We start from the raw sequence: 21615 nt of genomic DNA, 5'->3' as shown, positions 1-21615 counted from the left end.
ATCTAGCACTGTATATAAATAGCCACCATTTTTCCTTGTTCTAATATTCTATTCCTCAACTAATATTGTATTCCACAGCAAATACAGTGTAGTTTTCCACAGAATTTCTTAAAGCTCTTACCTTCTCTGCCAGCCTCAGAGATCTGTGGACACATACACCAAAATCCCCCTGTTCCACAACACTTCTCAGTATCTCACAGACATTCGTATTCCCTTCCCTTCCTTTGATATACTAACCCACATCTCTACACACTGAATTCCCCGAAACCTCTTCAATCTTCAAACAAAAACAAAATAGGCAGAAAAGACACCGTGATGATGTGTGTCTTCAGCACCAACAATTCCCAGCGAGCTGTTAAATCCTTCCTCTTGCACCCTGTGTCATCAGGCAGGAAGTACAGAAGCCTAAAGAGCTCACACCACCAGGTCAAGGGCACTTTCTTCCCTTCCCTTTCAACCATTCAGATCTTACCCCAATCACAACACCCTGATCACTACAGTTTAGCAACACCACTAATGCTTTGACCAGAAAGAACTTCAATTGCAAAAAAAAACTGTACAATTTATTTCTAATTTATGCTTTGTTGTGAATGCTCTATATGTCAGTAATGCTGCTGCAGGAAGTTTTCAGTGCACCTGATGTGCATCGTTCACTTGTTATGCATCCTGTTGTAGGCGATCATGGTCTTTCCAATGCGAGCTCAGTTTCAATGTTTAAGAGATGTTTGGATAGGTACGTGGATGATAGAGGCATTGAGAGCTATGGTCCCAGTGCAGGTGGATTGGAGTAGGCAGTTTAAATGGTCTGGCATGGACTAGATGGGCCGAAGGACCTATTTCTGTGCTGTACTTTTCCATGACTCTATTGTCCTTGGCAATTTGTTTTCTACCGAAGTGGTTTGCCATTGCCTTCTTCTGGGAAGAGTCTTTACAAGACGGGTGAACCCAGTCAATTATGGATCCACTTCAGAGATTGTCTGCCTGGCGTCCGAGGTCGCATAACCAGGACTTGCGATATGCACCAGCTGCTCATATGACCATCCACCACCTGCTCCCGTGGTTTCACATGACCGTAAGCAGGAGCGGAGGGAAGGTGAGACACACCTGCTTTGGTAGAAACGCATTTCCACTCCATCACTCCAAGATGAACCTAAGGCATTAAATTCAACTTTGAATTTGACATCAATAGAATAGAACAGAACTTTATTGCCGTTGCTCAAGACAACGAGATTACGGTGCTACTCCAGTCCATGCAAAACAAATATTTACAATGTATGCAGTACAGCTTAATTTTTAAAAATCCCATATTTACATGCAACAAGTGACTTTGATAGTCCATAACATTCAAAGGCCATTGACAAGCTGAGTGTAGCTTTATTCAGCTGCACAACAGCCCGCGGGAAGAAGCTGTTTTTCAGTCTCACTGTCTTGGCTAAGATGTTTCTGTATCTCCTACCAAATGGCATAAGATTGTGTTCAGGATAGGATGGGTCTTTAATAAAGTTATGAGCATGCCGTTGGCTTTTAGAGTTATAAATTGTCTTCAAGTCCAGCAGCTGAGTCCCAATGATCTGCTGAGCCATACTAATCACTCATTGGAGTGCCGTGTGATCTGTCTTGTCGCAGCTAGAGTACCTCCTTTCCAACAAATCGCACCACAACAGAGGGGGAAGCACGTGCCCAGAAATCACTCAGGATTTCACAATAATAAATTATGTCATCTCAAGAGTTTAACAATGCTCAGGGAAGAACAGTATATTTTTTCCTTGATAAAGATTTTTTGTTGAACATTTTAAAAAAACACCACACAGGTCTCATGGGTACATGAACTGCCATACAATCCACAAGAATCATCCAATTAAGAACATATCATTCTACTCCAAGTGAGGCAGCTCTGTAAAGACCCTCTAAATCAATAAGAGAACCGTACTTTAAAATTAATTTTAAAGCATTTTAAATAATGCAAAGCCAACATTAACTGATCATCACTAACTACTCTTTATGATTCAAAATTGTTTCATATCATTTCCTGCACAAAAGTGGAGAGGGGAAAGAAGGAACTGATGAGCAGCCTTATTGAACTGGTGCAGTCTTCACTGTGTAAACTCCATACAGACAGCACCAAAGGTCAGGATCGAACCTGCGTCACTGGCACTGCGAGGAAGCAGCTCGACTAACTGCGCCATTGTGCTGTTCCGCAGGGAAATCAAGAGGGCCAATTAAAGTTCTTGTTCTGACTCCACTATGGTTCAGATGTATCACAGTGGAGAGGTAGTGAATCAAAACGAAATTATTAAATAAGTGAATTTATTAAATATTAAATTAAATAAGATAAATTATTAAACAAGAAAAAATTAAACTCATCAGCTCTGGAGAACTCACGTCCATTGCCCTACTCACTTCTACCTCCTACCCAAGATCCACAAACCTGACAGCCCGGGTAGGCCTACTGTCTCTGCCTGCTCCTTCTCTACTGAACTCCGATCCTCATAACTTGACTCCACTCTATCCCCCTTGGTTCAGTCCCTTCCCACCCACATCCATGTCACTTCTCACGCTCTTGATCTCCTCACTGACTTCCAATTCCCCAGCCCTGACTGCCTCATTTTCAAAATCGATGCCTAGTTCCTGTACACTGCGATCCCTCATCAAGAAGGCTTTAAAGTTCTCTACATTTTCTTCCTCAATAAGAGGACCAACCAGTTCCCCTCTACCGCCACCCTCCTCCGACTGGCAGAACTGGTCCTCACCCTCAACAATTTCTCTTTTGGCTCCACCCGCTTTCTCCAGACTTGAGGGGTAGCCATGGGCACCCGCATGGGCGCCAACTATGCCTGCATTTTTGTTGGCTATGTAGAACAGTCTGTGTTCCAAGCCTTCCCTGGTAATGCTCCCCAATTCTTCTTCTGCTACATTGATGACTGCATTGGTCCTTGCTTTCCTGGTGACTCTCTACCAAGGTGGGAAATCAAACAACAAGGGTAATCAAACAACAAGGGTAGATGCGCTTGTGTCTGTACGTTAGGTGACTCGGACAGTAAATTATAAAGTAGTGGTGGTTGGGGTGAGTTAGTGGGTGGAGCTGTTGATCAGCCTTACAACTTGGGGAAAGTAACTGTTTTCGAGACTGAGCGTCCTGGTGCAGAGATACAGTGATCGAGAGATGTATGGATTAGTATATTATTCCTTCATCATAGGGATTGGGCTTGATTCACAAAACCATAAGAAAAAGACCATTTTGGTTACTGATTTGTATCTTCTATCCACCGGGGGGGGGGGGGGGGGGGAAGGGGAGAAAGAAGAGGGAATGTCTGTGGTTTGTCAGATCTTTGATTATGCTGGCTACTTACTGAGGCAGTGAGAAGTGTAGACAGAGTGCACAGAGGGGTGCCTGGTTTCTATGTTTTGCTGAGCTGTGTCCACAACTTATAGACCTTTTTTTTTAATTTAGAGATACAGTGAGGAACAGGCCTATAACTGTATAGTTCTGCAATCTTTTCGATATCCTTGCCACCAAGTTTGGGCTTTAAATCCCAACGAGTAGCAAGAAAGGCTAATAGAAATGAATGAGCAGTAAGCAAGAGAAGATAACATTGTGAGGATCATGACAGAGAACTCAAGGCTAATGATCAAGCCCAACACTGAGAAGTTTAATCTTTAATTTCAATTGCCAAACTTTCAAACTTCTAAACGTGCCCTTCAACAATTATTCATTTAATTGCCCAGTATTCATTTAATGTATTTTCTATCCAAAGTATTCAATTAAATAATCAGACAGCACATCTGCTCTGCAGGATAAATATTTGGATAATTCGTATGCAAATACATCCACTACTCAGAGCCATGCTGAGGAATTCGTGCTCAACTGTTCAAACTAACATGTTTCATTTCCATGCTGCAAGTTATAGGAGCAGAACTGAGCGATTCAGCCTATCGAATCTCCACCACTATTCAACCACGGCATGTTTTTCATAATCAAATTTCAAAGTTCCGGCTCACAGTAAATTCATTATCAGTCACCATGTACAACCCTGAAGGCATGCTCAATAAATCCATAACAGGACAGTAACCATGGTAGGGTCAACGAAAGACCACACCAACTTGGGCGTTCAGCCAGCATGCAAATACAAAAAGAAAGAAATAATAATGATGAATAAATAAGCAATAACTATCGAGAACATGAGCTGAAGAGTCCTTAAAAGTGAGTCCACAGGCTGCAGGAACATTTCACAATGGGTCAAGTAAAGTTGAATGAAGTTATCCCCCTTTGGTTCAAAAGCATGATGCTCTTTAATAAGTGTTCCTGAACCTGGGGATGTGAGTCCTGAGGCTCCAGTACCTTCTTCCTGATGGCAGCAATGAGAAGAGAGCATGGCCTGAGTGGTAAGGCTCCCTGATGATTTCCTGCGACAGCACTCCATGTAGATGTGCTCAATGGTGGGGAGGGCTTTACCTGTGATAGACTGGGCCGTATCCACTACTTTTAGTCGGATTTTTCACTCATGGGCATTGATGCTTCCATACTAAACTGTGATGCAGCCAGCCAAATTTAATATCACTGATTTATGTTGTGAAACTTTTTTGTTTTGTGGTAGTAGTACAGTTCAATACATAAATATATATAGTGAGGTAGTGTTCATGGATTCATTGTCCATTAAGAAATCTGGTGGCAGAGGGGAATAATACATTTTGAGGAGGCTCCCATACCTCCTCCCTGATGGTAGTAATAAGAACCTGTGAACTTGTGTTATCATGGCAACCTGTGAAGACAGCTTAAAATACCTCGGTGCATTGACCTGACAGAAAGACCATTAATTCATTCCCTTTTCTTGCCCTATCCCAAACCCCCAACCCCCTTTCCAAAACTTTCCAAGGACACACACAAATGCTGGAGGGACTCAGCAAACCAGGCAGTATCTATGGAAAAGAGTAAGCAGTTGACATTTCAGGCCAAGACCCTTCATAGTGGGGTGACGGCCATAGTGGGGTGTGTCAGGAATGGACAGGAGGAGGAGTATAGGAAACTGATACAGGACTTTGTGATATGGTGCAACTCAAACTACCTGCGTCTCAATATCACCAAGACCAAGGAGATGGTGGTGGACTTTAGGAGATCTAGGCCTCTTATGGAGCCAGTGATCATTAATGGAGAATGTGTGGAGCAGGTTAAGACCTACAAGTATCTGGGAGTACAGTTAGACGAGAAGCTAGACTGGACTGCCAACACAGATGCCTTGTGCAGGAAGGCACAGAGTCGACTGTACTTCCTTAGAAGGTTGGCATCATTCAATGTCTGTAGTGAGATGCTGAAGATGTTCTATAGGTCAGTTGTGGAGAGCGCCCTCTTCTTTGTGGTGGCGTGTTGGGGAGGAAGCATTAAGAAGAGGGATGCCTCACGTCTTAATAAGCTGGTAAGGAAGGGGGGCTCTGTTGTGGGCAAAGTACTGGAGAGTTTAACATTGGTAGCTGAGCGAAGGGCGCTGAGTAGGCTACGGTCAATTATGGAAAACTCTGGACATCCTCTACATAGCACCATCCAGAGACAGAGAAGCAGTTTCAGCGACAGGTTACTATCGATGCAATGCTCCTCAGACAGGATGAAGAGGTCAATACTCCCCAATGCCATTAGGCTGTACAATTCAACCGCCAGGACTTAAGAACTTTTTAAAAGCTATTATTAATGCTTTTTGAGATAGTGATTTAGATGCATATCATATTTTTTTTTACTGAGTTAAGTATTGTATGTTATTAGTTTTGCTACAACAAGTGTATGGGACATTGGAAAAAAAAAAGTTGAATTTCCCCATGGGGATGAATAAAGTATCTATCTATCTATCTATCAGGACTGGAAAGTCAGAATAAGTAGGTGGGGGGAGGGGGAGGTAGTACAAGGTGCCAGGTGATAGATGAAACCAGGAGAAGGGGAGGGGGTGAAGTAAAGAACTGGAAAGTTGTTTGATGAAATAGATAAAGGGCAGGAGAAGGGAGAGCATGATAGGAGAGGACAGACCATGGAAGAAAGGGAGAGGAGCACCAGAAATAGGTGATGGGCAGATACAGAGAGAAAGTATGAGAGGGAAACAAGAATGGAGATTGGTCTTTCTGAGGACAACCACCACTCTGGTTCCATCATGATCCTTATTGTTGGGCTGCCTCTAACTTGAAGAGACTATCTGAAATACAGTGGAGATGATCGTTTCCAGGGCAGCCATTCTCTCTGCATGCCAGAGGAGAATGTAGAAGATTAAAAAGTGAAATGATGAAGGGCTGACTTTCTAAGTAATGCAGCCAACAAAGACGGTCAGATTTACCTCGGCTGTATATCAAGGGAAGTTAATGTGCAGTAGAGGATAACCTAAATAAACTAACAGGTGAGAGTCAGTACCAAACAGTCCTTCTTCATCCTGAACAGAAGGTTGCTCTTAATTTATGGTCCCTAGCATCAGGTGCTGTCTGTGACTCAGTACAAAAATGACTGGTATTAGGAATTCATCAGCTCCCACACTGGGCTTTGGTGTTTCCATAACACCAATGCCCAAGAATGGAAAAGTCCACAAAAAGTGCTGGATACAGCCCAACCCATCACAAAACAGGCCCTCCTCACCATCCAATACAAACGGAGTGCTGCCTCAAGAAAGCAGCATCCATCATCAAGAACCCCCACCCTCCAGGCTATGCTCCCTTCTTACTACTGCCATTGGGAAGGAGGGACAGGAGCCTTAGGTCCCACACGGCTAGGTTCAGGACCGGTTACTATCCCTCAGTCATCAAGCTCCTGAACCAGTGTGGATAACTTCACTCAACAGATTCCAAAACCTATGGACTCACTTTCAAGGACTCCACAACTCATGATCTCTGTATTATTTATTTAGTTATTAAGAAAATATTATTATTTTTTATTTGCACTGTTTGTTTTCTTTTACACAGTCGGTCTTCACATGTAGTTTTTCATTAATTCTGTTGTATTCCTTTGTTCAACTGTGATTGACTGCAAGAAAATGAATCTTAGGGTAGCAGGTACTTCAGTAGTAAATTGATCTGAACAGCTGGAGACTTGATCCTGGATGATACTCAGAGAGAATGAGAACGTTATAGAGGCACTCTGTTCATTTGGATGTCAAAGATGCTATGGTGGGGCTTTGAAACGAGCATTTCTCCCCGAAGTCCTGTCTAAAACTCACACCTGTTCGAGTAGTTAATTGGCCAATCATCTTTTCACAAATTAGTTGCTCCAATAAACCTGCCTATATTTCAAAACCATCACACTGAACTGCAACACAATTAGTCACTGAAGTGGCATGGGAACGCAAGCATTTTTATACCATTTGCACACTCACTGGCACGTACCGAAAAGTGATCTTCTGGAGATGGGGACTCGTACACCTGTCTTTAATTCCACTGGCAATGAATCCCTCCAACACGAGAAGTACGCCTGCATACACTGTTGGCGGCATTGCCATGGAGTTTTACCAACCTCAAAATTCAAAGCTGAACGCAACTATTATTATTAAAGTACTTACATGACACCATAAAGTACTTATGTGTCATCACATACTGTGCAGGTATTCACAGTAGAAACAAAGAAATTCAATATAATCAATGAAAAACTACAAAGACTGACAAACAACCAAAATGTTAAAGACAAACTGTGCAAATACAAAAATAGCAATAATAATAATAATTAATTAGTTGATACTGAGAACTGGAGTTGTAGAGTCCTTGAAAATGAGTCCATTGGTTGTGTTTAGTGATCAGTTCAGTTCTGTGGCCCAGTAGACAATGCCCATCAATCACCATGGACAGCACCCTCGGTCAATCCCTATACTAGTTTCAACCACAATAAGCACACCCAATGCACCACCCAGATCATGTTGTCTTTTCACTGCTGCCATCAGAACCCAGGACTCAGACCACCAGGCTCAGGAACAGTTTGACCCCTCAACCATCAGGCTGCCGAATCAGACGTGATAATTTCATTTACCCCATCACTGAAGTGCCCTTGCAGCCTATGGATTCACATTCAAGGATACTTCAGTTCACATTCTCGATGTTATCTATTTATTTATTTATTTATTTATTTATTATTAGTGTTTCTTTCCTTTCTGTATTTGCACAGTTTGTTGTCTTTTGCACACTGATTGAACACCCAAGATGCTGTGGTCTTTCATTGATTCCATTATGGTTATTACTCTATTATGGATTTATTGAGTGTGCCTGCAAGAAAATGTACCTCAGGGTTGTACACGGTGATAGATATATACATACACTTTGATAATAAATTTACTTCGAACTTTGAACCTCAGAGCTCGGCTCAGCTTCTCAGCATCTACCAGCAGTAGTCAACTTCAGTTTCAGCAACTCGCTCCTGGTTTTGCAGTGATGACAGAAACCATTTTAAAGTTGCACATACATTTTTAATTTAATGCTTCACATGGAAAAGTCAGTGCGAGACAAGAGTGCCTTCAACAAGGCAGATTCCATACCAATAAACACCAAGCAAAAGGCATCAATGTGAACAGATATAGATGTGTGCAGTCGGTGCAATTTGCAACTCATAGGCAGGTGCTTTTCTGTGCCTTGAGCTTCGTGTCATTGTCCGAGCAGCATATTTAAACACAAGGATAAAGAAATACAAGGACATCTCACCCTGAAGTCAATTCCCACTGTAGAAATAAAGCTTCCTGCTAAGAACGCTCCATCCTTAAAGCGCACCAGCAAACAGGTTTTCCCTACGCCAGAGTCTCCAACTAACATGACCTGAAATAAAACAAGCGATGGTTACTGCAACATGCACGTGAGCGGGGAGCAGGCGCTACCAATACTTGTGCACTTTTGTAATGAGCCACAAGTTGTGCCTATCCTGGAATTCTCAGCCTGAATTCCTTGTATTAATAAAAAGTGAAACTCTTTTTATATTAAAAAAAAGAAAGACTACTTTGAACATCTATGCATAAAACATGAGCAAGATATCATCCTTGTATGACACAGACCGTACTGCACTGAGTGGTGTGTATTGGTGGAATTGAAATTGGTTTTGTTATTGTGACATGCACTGAGATAGAGTGAAAAGCTTGTATTGGATACTGTTTGTAACAGATCAATTCATTATGCTTTGCATTGAAGGAGTCCAAGGAAAACAGTGAGAGATAGCAGAAATGAAGTGGAACAACTATGGTCACAGTCCGTGCGGGTAGACAATATCATAAGTTAGATTGTCAGGTCAAGTGTCCATCTTATCATACTAAGGAACAATTCTAACAGCAGGATAAAAGCTGTCCTCAAGTCTGGTGGCAAGAGCTTTCAGGCTTTTGTATTAATGGATGAGGTGAGAAGCGAGAATGTCCGGGATGGGTGGGGTCTTTAATTATGCTGGTTGCTGTAATCTACAGCACATTACAGGGCCTTCAGCCCACAATGTTGTGCCAACCATGTAACCTACTCTAGAAACTGCCTAGAATTCCCCTACTGTGTAGCCCTCTATTTTTCCATGTACCTATCTAAGAGACTCTTAAAAGACCCTATTTTATCTGCCTCTAACATCGTCTCACCGGCAGTGCATTCTACGCACCCACCACTCTCTGTATGAAAAACTTACTCCTGACATCCCCTCTGTACCTATTTCCAAGCACCTTAAAACAATGCACCCTCGTGTTAGCCATTTCAACCCTGGGAAAAATCCTCTGATTTTCCACATGATCAATGCCTCTTATCATCTTACAGACCTCAATCAGGTCACCTCTCACCCTCCACCGCTACAAAAGGAGAAAAGGCCAAGTTCACTCAATCTGTTTTCATAAGGCATGCTCTCCAATCCAGTCAGCATCCTTGTAAATCTCCACTGCTGGTCTTTAGTTATGCTAATTTATGTTTATAATGACAGCTGCAGAACACTAATTTCCATGGTGTTTATACCCAGTGTTATGTATGGCCAAGATAATAAACTTGAACTTCCCCTATCTACTTATAAACTTATCAATTTTCCTTCAAATCTTTACCCATAAGTCAACCACCACAAAGAGTCACCAGCTCTGATAATAGTTCATATCAAAATTTAACTCCCTTTCTCTCACTAGATTTTCTATAGTTTTCTGCATTAATTTCAGGTGTTCCAAAATCCAGTGCCATTTCCTTTTGGAGAGAACTAGCAGTTTTGTAACCAAGAGGACTGGGGTTGGGGGAAGTAGAAAGCACTGAGATAAGGCCATAATACATAGAAGTAGCGTTAGTCTATTTGTCCCATTGGGTGTGCTGTGCCATTCCATCATGGCTGATTTATTATCCCCCTCAACCTTATTCTCCTGCCTTCTCCCCATAATCTATGGCACCCTTACTAATCACGAAACTATCAACCTCTGCTTTAAATATACCCAATGCTTTGGCCTCCACAGCTGTCTGTGGCAATGAATTCCACAGAAACACCACCCTCTGGCTAAAGAAATTCCTCACCATTTCTGTTCTAAAAGGACACCTTTCTATTCTGAGGCTGTGTCCTCTGGTTAGGGGGCACAGGGAAATAAGATTTTTAACATTTTGTACCCAACGGCTATAGTCTGACCACAGGCAATAAATGTAAAACATAATTAAGCAAAAAGGGGATAACCTCCTTGTTACCTCAACAGGTAACAGCACCATGCATCTCTGAGTGACTGAACTGGAACCTGGAACCAGGTTAGACCACATGGAGGATTGTGTTCCATTCTGGTCACTTCATTATAGGAAGGATCTAGAAGCTTCAGAGAGGGTGCAGAGGAGATTTACCAGATGCTGCCTGGATTAGAAATTGTCTATTACATGGATCGGCTGAGCAAAAAAGAGAGTTTCTCTTTGGAATGAAGGAGAATGAGAGGCAAATTGATAGATGTGCACAAGACAATAAAAGGCATAAATCAAGTGGACAGCCAGGGACCTTTTCCCAGGCCAGAGATGGCCAGTACTGTGGGGGACATAATTTTAGGGTTATTGGAGGAAAGTATGGTGGGGGGAATGTCAAAGTTAATTTATCTATATGCACAGGTTAACTGCCCTGTTGTTCCCCATCCTCCCATTGGCCCACGGATGACTGCTCTGTTGCTCCTCATCCTCCCATTGGCCCACGGATGACTGCTCTGTTGCTCCTCATCCTCCCATTGGCCTATGGATGACTGTTCTGTTGTTCCTCATCCTCCCATTGGCCTATGGATGACTGCTCTGTTGTTCCCCATCCTGTCATTGGCCCATGGGTGACTGCTCTGTTGTTCCCCATCCTCCCATTGGCCTATGGATGACTGCTCTGTTGTTCCCCATCCTCCCACTAGCCCACGGGCAACTGCTCTGTTGTTCCCCATCCTGTCATTGGTCCATGGAAAGCCTTGGCAGGCAGATGCAAGGAGGGGTTTCCATCTGAATGCCTAGTCTAGAACAGGGTTGACAGTCTCAAAATAATGGGTCACTCATTCAGTGAGAAGATAGTGAATCTTTGAACATTGTCACCCAAAAGTCTCAGCTATTGAGTAGTTGAAACGGATTTTCGATAGAAATGGAATCAAGGATAATGGGACAAGCACTAAGGTGGATCCTACTGAATGAGAGAGCAGACAAACAGGCCAAATGGCCGACTCCTAATCTTACACTAGAGTCTCTCTTCTGCAAATGAGAAGTGAATGCCTTCCAATCTGTGAAGATCAGGGACTCTGGCAGCGTCTAACTTCGCCTCGCTGTGGAACACAGCAACAATCTCATCAACTCATCGGGAACTTCAGCAAAACGCGTGCAGACCGCAGTTGGAAAAAAACTACCATATGTCGGCACCTTTCAGAAACAGAAAATTCATAAATTGGTTCTGGCTGCAACAGGATTTCAGCAAAATTTCAAAAATTCCTTTTTGGGAGGAAAATTCAGGTGCTGCTTAACCCACTGAGTTCCTCCAGTACATTCGGCACCGTGACTTCTTCAAAGAATTATATGAAAATCTTGCCCTCAGTGTTGGGATTTGACCCACTTTCTCAGTCCTCCATTGATGACATTGTGAGGTTTTCAGTTATGAACCGACCCCAAGGTTGGCAAGGAGAGTTAACGGAGCTCCCCGAGGACTAGAATACTTCAATCTCCTCTTTTAATGGGCTGTCTGATACTGAATAAGACGAGTTTTCATTCCAGATTTGCAACACTTGGGCAACGTTTGCTATCCAACCAGGAAACAATCGGTCAATTCTCAGGGGCCCTTCAACGGGCACGCTATACGGTGGATTCTGTTATCGCTGCCTATTACATAACCTTCTTGATAAGCCTCATAACCCAACTGACGGGGCTCTATAGTTTATACCCTGGGGTTTCTGGCAATTTAACGGTTGAAATTACGTAAGATCGGTGTGAAGGTGGGGGGGGGGGCAAAGTGCACAACACAAGACGGAAATGTGAAGGGGAAAAAGTGGGTGGGGTTTACTGGAGAGAACTTCTCTCAGAGATAGTACAGGCAAAACGGGATGAATGGTCCCAATCTGCACTGCGGGCTGCCGAAGGAGTCCGGGCTAATGGATCGACGTGATCTTGCTTCATTTAGCATCTCCCGAGATAGTGAGGTGGTAAAAAGCCGAGTCAGCGTCTGAGTCTTCTCTCTAGAGTTAAACACCGAGTGATGCGGGGTGTCAAGCAACGTTGGGAGCACAAAGAGTTAAACCGAATGGTCTGTCTCTTTGTTGTACATTCCCTGTCAAAACAGCAACTCAAGACAATATATATATATATATATTGACAGCGCAGAGGCTGTTGACTGATTAAAATAACCTCAGTTTCTGTCAGCTTTTAATTCTATATCCAGGTGAGTGTTGACCATGAAATGGTGTCATGCAAACACATGAACACATGCAATAAATCCTTCGATAAACACACAGAAACGACCACAAATCTGCCAGGCTCCCTGGCAAGAACTAACCTTAAATGCAATGTCATAAAACTCGCTGCTGTTACTCAGGGATGGTCTGTTTGGAATGGCCACCCCGTTAATCGGACCCTGGGCCCCGGAGTTGGCTTTCGCCGACTTCTTCTGCTCTTTGCTTCGTCCTGCCGGTAAGGTGGTGGTGGGAGACGAGGTACCTTTGCTCTTTAGTGTCTTTTTCCTCGACATCTCGGATGTGATCTGCAGCCTTTCAACTGGGGAGGAGTTTATGAATTAAAAAAAAACAACAGTTCGCGAGTTTGCAGCGTCTATCCTCCAGCAAGCTGTGCAACGTAGGAGCTCTGTGGTGACTGCAGTGTTTGCTGTTCACCTGGCTGGAGGGATCATGTCTGTTGTCAAAATTGGGATGTGCCTCCTGAACATCTCGGCAGCGACTTGACCAACAGCCCGGATTCCTGCTCCCTACACGCGCTACCCGCTCGCTCCGAGCACGGCCACGCCCACCCTACACTGACAGACAAGACGGCCAGCAAACCAGCAAAGCGTATGTCTGCTCCTGGTCCAGGAGATTGTCCAATGGACGCAGAGATATGGGCGGGGCACCGTAAAATTAACTGTAAACATCATACACCTTTGCTGGTTAACCCTTTGAGAGCTGATCATAGTCCGTTAAAGAAACACGCCCACAGACGGCGTGTCTTCACGATGTCCCAAACCCCTTTACAGTCAATGCACTACTTCCTTGAAGTTGCAATGAAGGAAACGTGGCTACCAATTTGCTCTCAGGTAGATCTTACGAGGATTAATATAATAATTAGATAATGGCTTGAAAATTTGAGGCCCATTAGACTCCCACCTGGCTCTGGAACAGCAGGTCGGAGAGTCTGGATAGATTGGGACATTTTTCCCTGGAGTGAAGGAGGCTGAGGTAGGCTGACCTTACAGAGTTATGTAGGATCATGAGAGCCGCAGGTAAGGTGCAAGGCCAGAGTCGTTTTCCCAGGTAGAGAAATCTAATACTAGTGGCCACTTTATTAGGAACAGGAGGTACCTAATAAAGTGGAAACTGCATGTATGCTCATGGTCTTCTGCTGCTGTAGCCCCTCTAGTTCTAATTTTAATGTGTTAGGCATTCAGAGATACTCTTCTGCACACCACTGTTGTAAGACGTGGATAGCTGAGTTACTGTCACCTTCCTGTCAGCTTGACCTGGTCTGGCCATTCTCCTCTGACCTCTTTCATTAGCACTTTCACCCACAGAACTGTCACACTCACTGGATGTTTCTTTTGTTTCTCACAGCTTTCTCTGTAAACTCTAGAGACTGTTGTGTGTGAAAATCCCAGGAGATCAGCAGTTTCTGAGATACTCAAACCACCCCTTCTGGCTTCAACAATCATTTCACAGTCAAAGTCACTTAAATCACATTTATTCCCCCATTCTGATATCTGGCCTGAACAACAACTGACCCTCTTGACCACGACTGCATATTGCTATCCATTGAGTGGCTGCCACATAATTGGCCAATTAGATATTTGCATTAATGAGCAGGAGTATCTAATAAAGTGGCCACTGAGTGCATATGAAAGTTTTATAGAAATGCTGGCCAAATGGCAAGCAAATAAGACTAGTCCAAATAGACATCTTGGGACATCTTCTCCTGCAAAGTTATTGGAATATAGCAAAAGTCTACCTTTATTCTGAAGAAATCTGGCTACAGGAAGCCAAATGGCATCAGCTGTTTGGAAATTTGCTTAGTTTGAAGCTGTGCACTTTTACACAAGGGCACCAGTTGTTTTAGTTACAGAGAATCCCCAGCGCTTTGGTGGAAGACTTGGAACATCCTGTCTTTATGATGTTGGTTGAGGGGTGAAAGTTAGTCAGGACACTGGAGAAATCTATAGAGAATAATAACCCAGGATATTTTGTGAACATCTGAGGCAACATCTCAGTTTAGTATCCCCCTGACAGTGTGGCAGTCCCTCAGTAAAACATTGTTGCGGCACCAACTGAACTACCTGATGGGGAAAATGACCTCTTTTTGTGCAGAGGCAAAACCATGAAGCTCTGTGGTCAATTTTGAACATTGCATCGTGTGTGTTGACTGGAGTGGTTGGGACGTCAAGTAGCGACTGTACAAATCATTGTGTGATGCTTAGAGTACGAGTCACCCAACTGAAGGAAGAGGGTTATGATTTGAATGGTAGTGAGGCGATTAGCACAATCTCTTTACCGTGCCAGCAACTGCTGATACAGGTTAGATTCCCACTGCTGTCTGTAAGAAGCTTAACTTTCTCCCCATGAACGTGTGGGTTTCCTCCAGGTGCTCCAGTTTCCTCCCACATTCCAAAGACTTATGAGTTAGGGTTAGTAAGTTGCGAGCATGCTATGTTGGCGTCGGAAGAATGGTGACATCTGCAGGCTGCCCCCAGCACAATCCTCACCGACTTAACCTGACGCAAACAATACACCTCACTGTATCTTCCAATGTACATGTGACAAATAAAGCTGATCTTTGAGCTGAAAAGGGTGCGGAAAGAATGTTACCAGGACTGGAGGGTTTGTGTTATGAGGAGAGACTCAACAGTATGAGGGTTTTGCCCAGAATGAGGGAGGCTGAGTGGTGGCTTTATAGAGATATATAAAATCATGAGGGGTATAGATACGGTGGGTGACTACAATCTTTTCCTCAAGAAGTGGAGTCTAAAACTAGAGGGCATAGTTTTAATGTGAGAGAAGAAACATTTAAAAGGGACCTGGTAGGATGTTTTCACGCAGAGGATGCTGGATATGTGGAACAAGCTACAAAGGAGATCCCCAGAGGTGGGTACAATTGCAATGTTAAAAAATATTGGACAGATATGTGTATTTGCAAAGCCTAGAGTGATATTGGCCAAACGGGAGGCAGATGGGACTAGCTCAGATGGACATCTTGGTCAGCATGGATGACTCCTGACGCAGGGTCTCAGCCCAAAACGTCAACTGTACTTCTTCCTGTAGATGCTGCCTGGCCTGCTGCATTCCGCCAGCATTTTGTGTGTGCAGTATGGATGAGTTGGGCAGAAGGACCTGTTGTATAACTCTATGACACAGCGACAAAATCTCCTGATTCTGTAACCATGGTTTTGTTCAGTGTATCATAGCTCAAGAGCCTCTGCGATTTTCTTTTATTGTGAATCTGTGACGTTCAGTCAGTGATGACTTTTTCACTGATACAACATAATGTATTGAAAAGTCACTTAGCATTGTTCTCATGCCCTCTCTCACTAATCTTGCAAAGAATGCATCGACGTGGAGAATCAGCAGCATGGATTCTTGTGAAAGAAGGTTTTGCATCCATATGCTGCCTCTCACAAGCCTAGGACTCCATCCTCCCATCAAAACAAATTTACAGCCAGCCGGGGTGACGTACCTACAAGGTGCTGTAAGAACTCACCAGATAAGATAGCACCTATGTCGGGGAATAAATAGTCATCGTTTTGGGCCGAGATCTTGATGAAGGGTCCACAGATGCCGCCTGCCCTACTGAGTTCCTCCACCATTTTGTGTGTGTTGCTCAAGATTTCCAGTATCTGCAGCCTCTCCGTCAGCCTGCTAGAGGTTGAGCTTAGAATATACAGCACAGGAATAGGCCATTTGGCCCATAATGTTGTGCCGAGCCAGGTAAAAAGCAAATCAGAAACACCCAAATTTTAATCCCTCCTACCCACACCCTATCCATAGCCCTCCGTCTTCCTTACATCCATGTGCCCATCCAAAAGTCTCTTAAAAGTCTCTAATGTATTCGCCTTTATCACCATACCAGGTAGTGCATTCCAGGCATCCGTGACTCTCCGAGTAAAAAACTTTCTCTTCACATCCCCTTTGAACCTACTCCTCCTCACCTTCAATGCAAGCCCTCTGGTATTAGACATTGTAACCCTGGGAAACAGATACTCCTTGACTACCCTATCTATGCTTCTCAGAATCTTATAAACCTCTATCAGATTTCTCCTCATCCTCTGGTTCTCCAAAGAAAACAATCAAAGTTTATCCAGCCTCTCATAATAACACACATCCTCTAAACTGGGCAGCCTCCTGGTAAACCTCTTCTGCACCTCAAAGCCTCAACATCCATTCTATAGTGGGGTGAGCAGAACTATATGCAATAATCACTGTTCGTACACATGTTGGCGACGTGTAGGATCAGAAGTGACTAGCTTACAAAAAACATCCCCAAATGGCAAATAAGCAACAAAATGGCACAAATAGTAGAGTCAATCATGTTCAGTCCTGATCTCTGTGTGGAGTTTCCACGTCCTCCGTGTAGGTCTGTAGAGTTTCCATAGGACTCCATCAGATTTCTACAGATGTACAGCATCAGAAATTGAAAGGGTGAGCAATTTCAAGGTCCTGAATCATCTCTGAGGATCTATGCTGTGCCCAACGTATCGATGCAGTTACAAAGAAGGCACAACAGCAGTAATATTTCATTAGGAGTTCAAGGAGATTTGGTATGTCACCAAAGACACTCGCTAATATCCACAGATGGACAGATTTCCACAGATTTCTACTGTGGAAAGCATTCTAACTGGCTGCATCACCATCTGGTACGGGGGAGGGGGGGAAGCACAGCACAGGATCAAAATATGCTGCAGAAAGTTGTAAACTCAAGTGAGTTCCATCATGGGAACTCGCCTCCCCGGCATCCAGGACATCTTCAAGAAGTGAAGACTTAAAAAGGCGGCATCCATCATTAGGGACTCCCAACACCCAGGACACTCCCTCTTCTCGGTGCTACTGTCAGGGAGGAAGGGCAGGAGCCTGAAGGCACACATTCAACAACTGAGAAATAGCTTCTTCCCCTCTGCCATCTGATTTCTGAATAGACATTGAGCCCATGAATAATACATCACTTTTTAAAATTTTTTATATATACAAACGTTTGTATATTTACTGTAAAAGATTTATTTTTTCTATATTATCATGCATTGCACTGTACTGCTGCCACTAAATTAACAAGTTTCATGACATATGCCAGTGATATTAGACCTGATTCTGCTTCTGATATCAACCAGCTGCTCATACAAACATCCTCTACCTGCTTCCATGGCTTCACGTGACCCTGATTTGGGAGGGGTCTGTGCAGGTGCTACACCTTGCCCAAGGGCGACCTGCAGATTAGCAGAGGGAAGGAGCACCTTACACCTCCTTTGGAAGAGATATATCTCCCAACCCACCACCCCATATCTTATATATATTTCTTATTGTAATTTATAGTTTATTTTATGTACTGGAATGTATTGTTGCCACAAAACCACAGATTTCATGACATATGTCAATGATAATAGACTTGATTCTGATTCTAATAGGTTTTTCCCAGGTGCTGTGGTTTATTCCATATCCCGATGCCATGCCAGTTGGTATATCAGTTGGGCACTGCACATTACCCCATGTGGTAGAATGTGTGGAGAGTTGATGGGAAGGTGGAGGTAATAAAATGACTTAGTGTAACTGAGTACCTTATGGGTAGCATGGCATAAATGGGCTGAAGGGCCTAAATAACTTCCTGACTTACAGTCTGTTCAGAGATGTTGTTTCAAAGTAGTTTCTCAAAGTCATACAGCATGACTAATGTGAATGGGCATGAATTTAAGGTGATGGAGGAATATCGAGAAGGGATGTCAGAGTTAGGTTTTTTACACATAGAGTGGTGAGTGTGTGGAACAAGCTGCCAGGGCTGGTGGTAGAGGCAGGTCCATTAGGGACATTTAAAGGACTCTTAGAAAGGCACATGGACGACAGGACGATGGAAGGTTTTGTACGAGGGAAGGGTTAGATTGATCTTAGAGCAGGTTAAAAGATTGGCACATCATGAGTTGAAGAGCCTGTACTGTGCTGTGATGTTCTATGTTGTGGGTTCTAGGATCTTTGCATTTGCTTGAGGGCAAGGTAACAAAGCCTCATTTAAGTATCCTATCTGAAAGGAAGGCTGGTGCTTCCTCAGGACAGGATTGTAGTTTGTCAACCAAGATTATCTACATACGTTTCTGGAGCAACTCTGAAACTAATAATATTCTAACTCGTGAGTCTAGAGTTCTCCCCGCAAAGTGAAAGCTGATACCTAGAGACTTAGAGCATAGAGCATTGCGGCACTGGAAAAGGAACTTTGACCCATCTAGTCTGTGCCAGCTATTATTCTGCCATCGACCTGCACCTGGACCATAGCCCTCCACATCACTCCCATCCATATTCCTATCCAAATCTCCCTTAAATGTGGAAATGGAACCTGCATCCACCACATCTGCTGGCAGCTCATTCCACACTCTCACCACCCTCTGAACCCTTCAGGTTCCGCTTAAATATTTCACCTTTCACCCTTAACCCTTGATCCCTAGTTCTAGCCCCACCCAACCTCAGTGGAGGAAGCTTGCTTGCATTTTCCCTATCTGTACCCTTCCAAAGTTATGTGTCCTTCCATCAAATCTCCCCACATGTTCGATGTCTCTATTTCATTCACCACAGATGCTGCCCAACCTGCTGAGTTTCCCATGCCTCCTACATTTTCTGTTAATATTCCTGATTTATGTTTACACAAATCCTGGATGGTCTTTGGAGGCACAAGGGACTGCAGATACTGAAAGCTGGTGCAAGAAAAAGCAAGCAGCTTCTATCATTCCAACCTTCCAGTCAAGATGGCGCCCGAGTACAGCTCTCCTTCAGTCAACATCTTCTGGATAGATCATGAAAACATGTATGTCATTTCTTTTATGTCTTTTACATTTGTTTTTCATCTTGAATGTGACTCTGGAACTGTTGGAGCCGTTCGCCGAATGAAGTGCTGAGAGAGATTGAAACATCGAGGCGAATGTGGAAGTTTGGAGATAGTTTGGGTGTTCCAGTGCTCTACGGTCTCCGAGAGGATTCCAGGAGACAGAGGCAGCGTGCCAGAATCTCGTAGTGGGCAGGCTGGGGGGCAGGGCGCAAACTGGTGTTTGACTCAATTTCTCCAGTAACAGCTTCCACTGTGCACCAATTAAAGCAATGAGGGCGATGGAAGCATTGAGGGGAGTGTGGAGAGTGAGCTACCTGTCCTCTGATTGCTCTGTACTGGAGAGGGGAGAGCCTCCCCCTGTGCCTGGAGTGTGCTACCCAGGTTTTCTGCATTTTGGATGTGGACTTGGACTATAGACTTATTTCGGTCTTATAGTTTTTTAGATTCTGTGTTTCTCGCCCAATCTTTCTCAATTTTTGTGCAGGGAGGGGGATTTGGGGGTTTGGGTGTCTGTTCCATTTTGTTAATTTTTTTGATTGGGAGGAGGGAATTGGGGGTTGATGATTGTGTCGTCTTTCTTTTCTTTCTTGGTTTCATGGCTACCTGGAGAAGAAGATCTTCAGAGTTGTACACTTTGATAATAAGTGAACCTTTGACAGCCAGACGAACTCAGTGGATCTGGCAGCATCTATTGACATCAACTGCCCGTTTCCTCTCGAGGTCATCATTTCATTTCATTTTGGTTCAATTTAATATCAGAGAATGTATACAGTATACAACCTGAAATTCATGCTCCTCACAGACATCCATGAGACAAGAGACCCCATAGAATGAGTGATTGAACATCAAAGCCCCGATAACCCTCCTACTCACACCCTTCACAGGGCCAGCAGCAAAACATCAACCCCTCCTCCACCCCCACTCACGCCAGCAGATGCACCAACCTCACCCCCTCCCACCATGCAAGCAACAGCAAAAGCCTCCAAAGAGACCTTGGTCCAGAGTCCATCAAAATTACAGTCCACAACCCAGCACTTCGATATCTTAGACAGGCTCTCTCTCTTCGGCGAGGGAAAGAGAGGTCGCTCCTGCGACGACGAGAGTGGGGACCAGCAAAGCAATGTCATTGCCCCTCTTTGGAGGAGATGGTCAAACATAATTCTTAATTCATTTGCAGTTACTGTATTTTGTACTCTTATTTGATTGTTATAAATACCTCTACCAGTGTGTAGGCAATCTGATTGCCCGTGTTAAGTAGTTTTCCTTGCATTCTACTGAATCCACCCCAGAGTACAGTTCAGAATCTACACCAAGAAACTATCATTAAACTGAGTATAACAGTGTGGTTGGAGTGTTATGAGATGCTCCTTTGAGTGCAGTAGTACTGCGATCATTTGAGTCAAGTATTATGTACTCCCAAAGGGCTCTTCCCTCAACGGTGAACGCCTGTGCATGATTTTGTGTAACGTGGGAAGGTTGATGCACAGGCAGCCACCGCACTGTCCTTGACAGATCAGGATCAGGGTTCAGTGGCGTGGAATGCAAGATGACTGGGGACCCTTCACTGCTGCAGTCTTCCTTTGCCTTCACTGCCGGTGTGACGTGTCATTATCTACCGCCAGCTCCATTGTTGAGGTCTTGAGCTCTTTGTCTGGTCCTTCCCCTTGACTTTACCATCTTGGTAAAGCTAAGCTCCAGAAGGCATCACACTCAGGATCTCTGGAACTCATAAGCCTCCCCGCCACAACAAGGTGACTAGGTGAACAAAAACAATTGAAAGACATTCAAGAAAAAAATTATTTTAGAAGTTCTACTGCCTTCACTGTGCATGTGAGCACAGATATGCAGTGAACTAAACAACTTCTCAAAAATCAGGTGGAAGCTTTCTTTTTAGGTTTTTAATGAGAATGAATTTATGAAAAGATTTTGCAGTCTGAAGGGCAAATAGAGAATAGATGGAGATGGTTACCTTTCTGTGTGTGCTTCAAA

General features: G+C 43.8%; 1 protein-coding gene across 2 annotated transcripts in view; it reads right to left on the bottom strand.

Moving 5' to 3' along the window:
• LOC140735318 (ras-related protein Rab-26) overlaps window positions 1-21615 on the bottom strand; it is a 464020-nt gene that overhangs the window by 405939 nt on the left and 36466 nt on the right. Inside the window, exons 1-2 of one of the 2 annotated variants that reach the window (XM_073060212.1) lie at window positions 12911-13383; window positions 8647-8757 (exon numbers count right to left, since the gene is read on the bottom strand). The exons of the other annotated variant lie outside the window; for it this stretch is intronic. Of the exons in view, the coding sequence (XP_072916313.1) occupies window positions 8647-8757; window positions 12911-13102 (303 nt within the window). The 5' untranslated portion in view covers window positions 13103-13383. Of the gene's footprint in view, window positions 1-8646; window positions 8758-12910; window positions 13384-21615 lie in introns of those variants that run through there. 2 annotated transcript variants of the gene reach the window in all.

This window comes from Hemitrygon akajei, chromosome 11, assembly GCF_048418815.1.
Source record: "Hemitrygon akajei chromosome 11, sHemAka1.3, whole genome shotgun sequence".
Classification (NCBI taxonomy): Eukaryota; Metazoa; Chordata; class Chondrichthyes; order Myliobatiformes; family Dasyatidae; genus Hemitrygon; species Hemitrygon akajei.
Note: the sequence above shows the minus strand (reverse complement) of the source record. Positions and strands in the feature narration are given on the sequence as shown.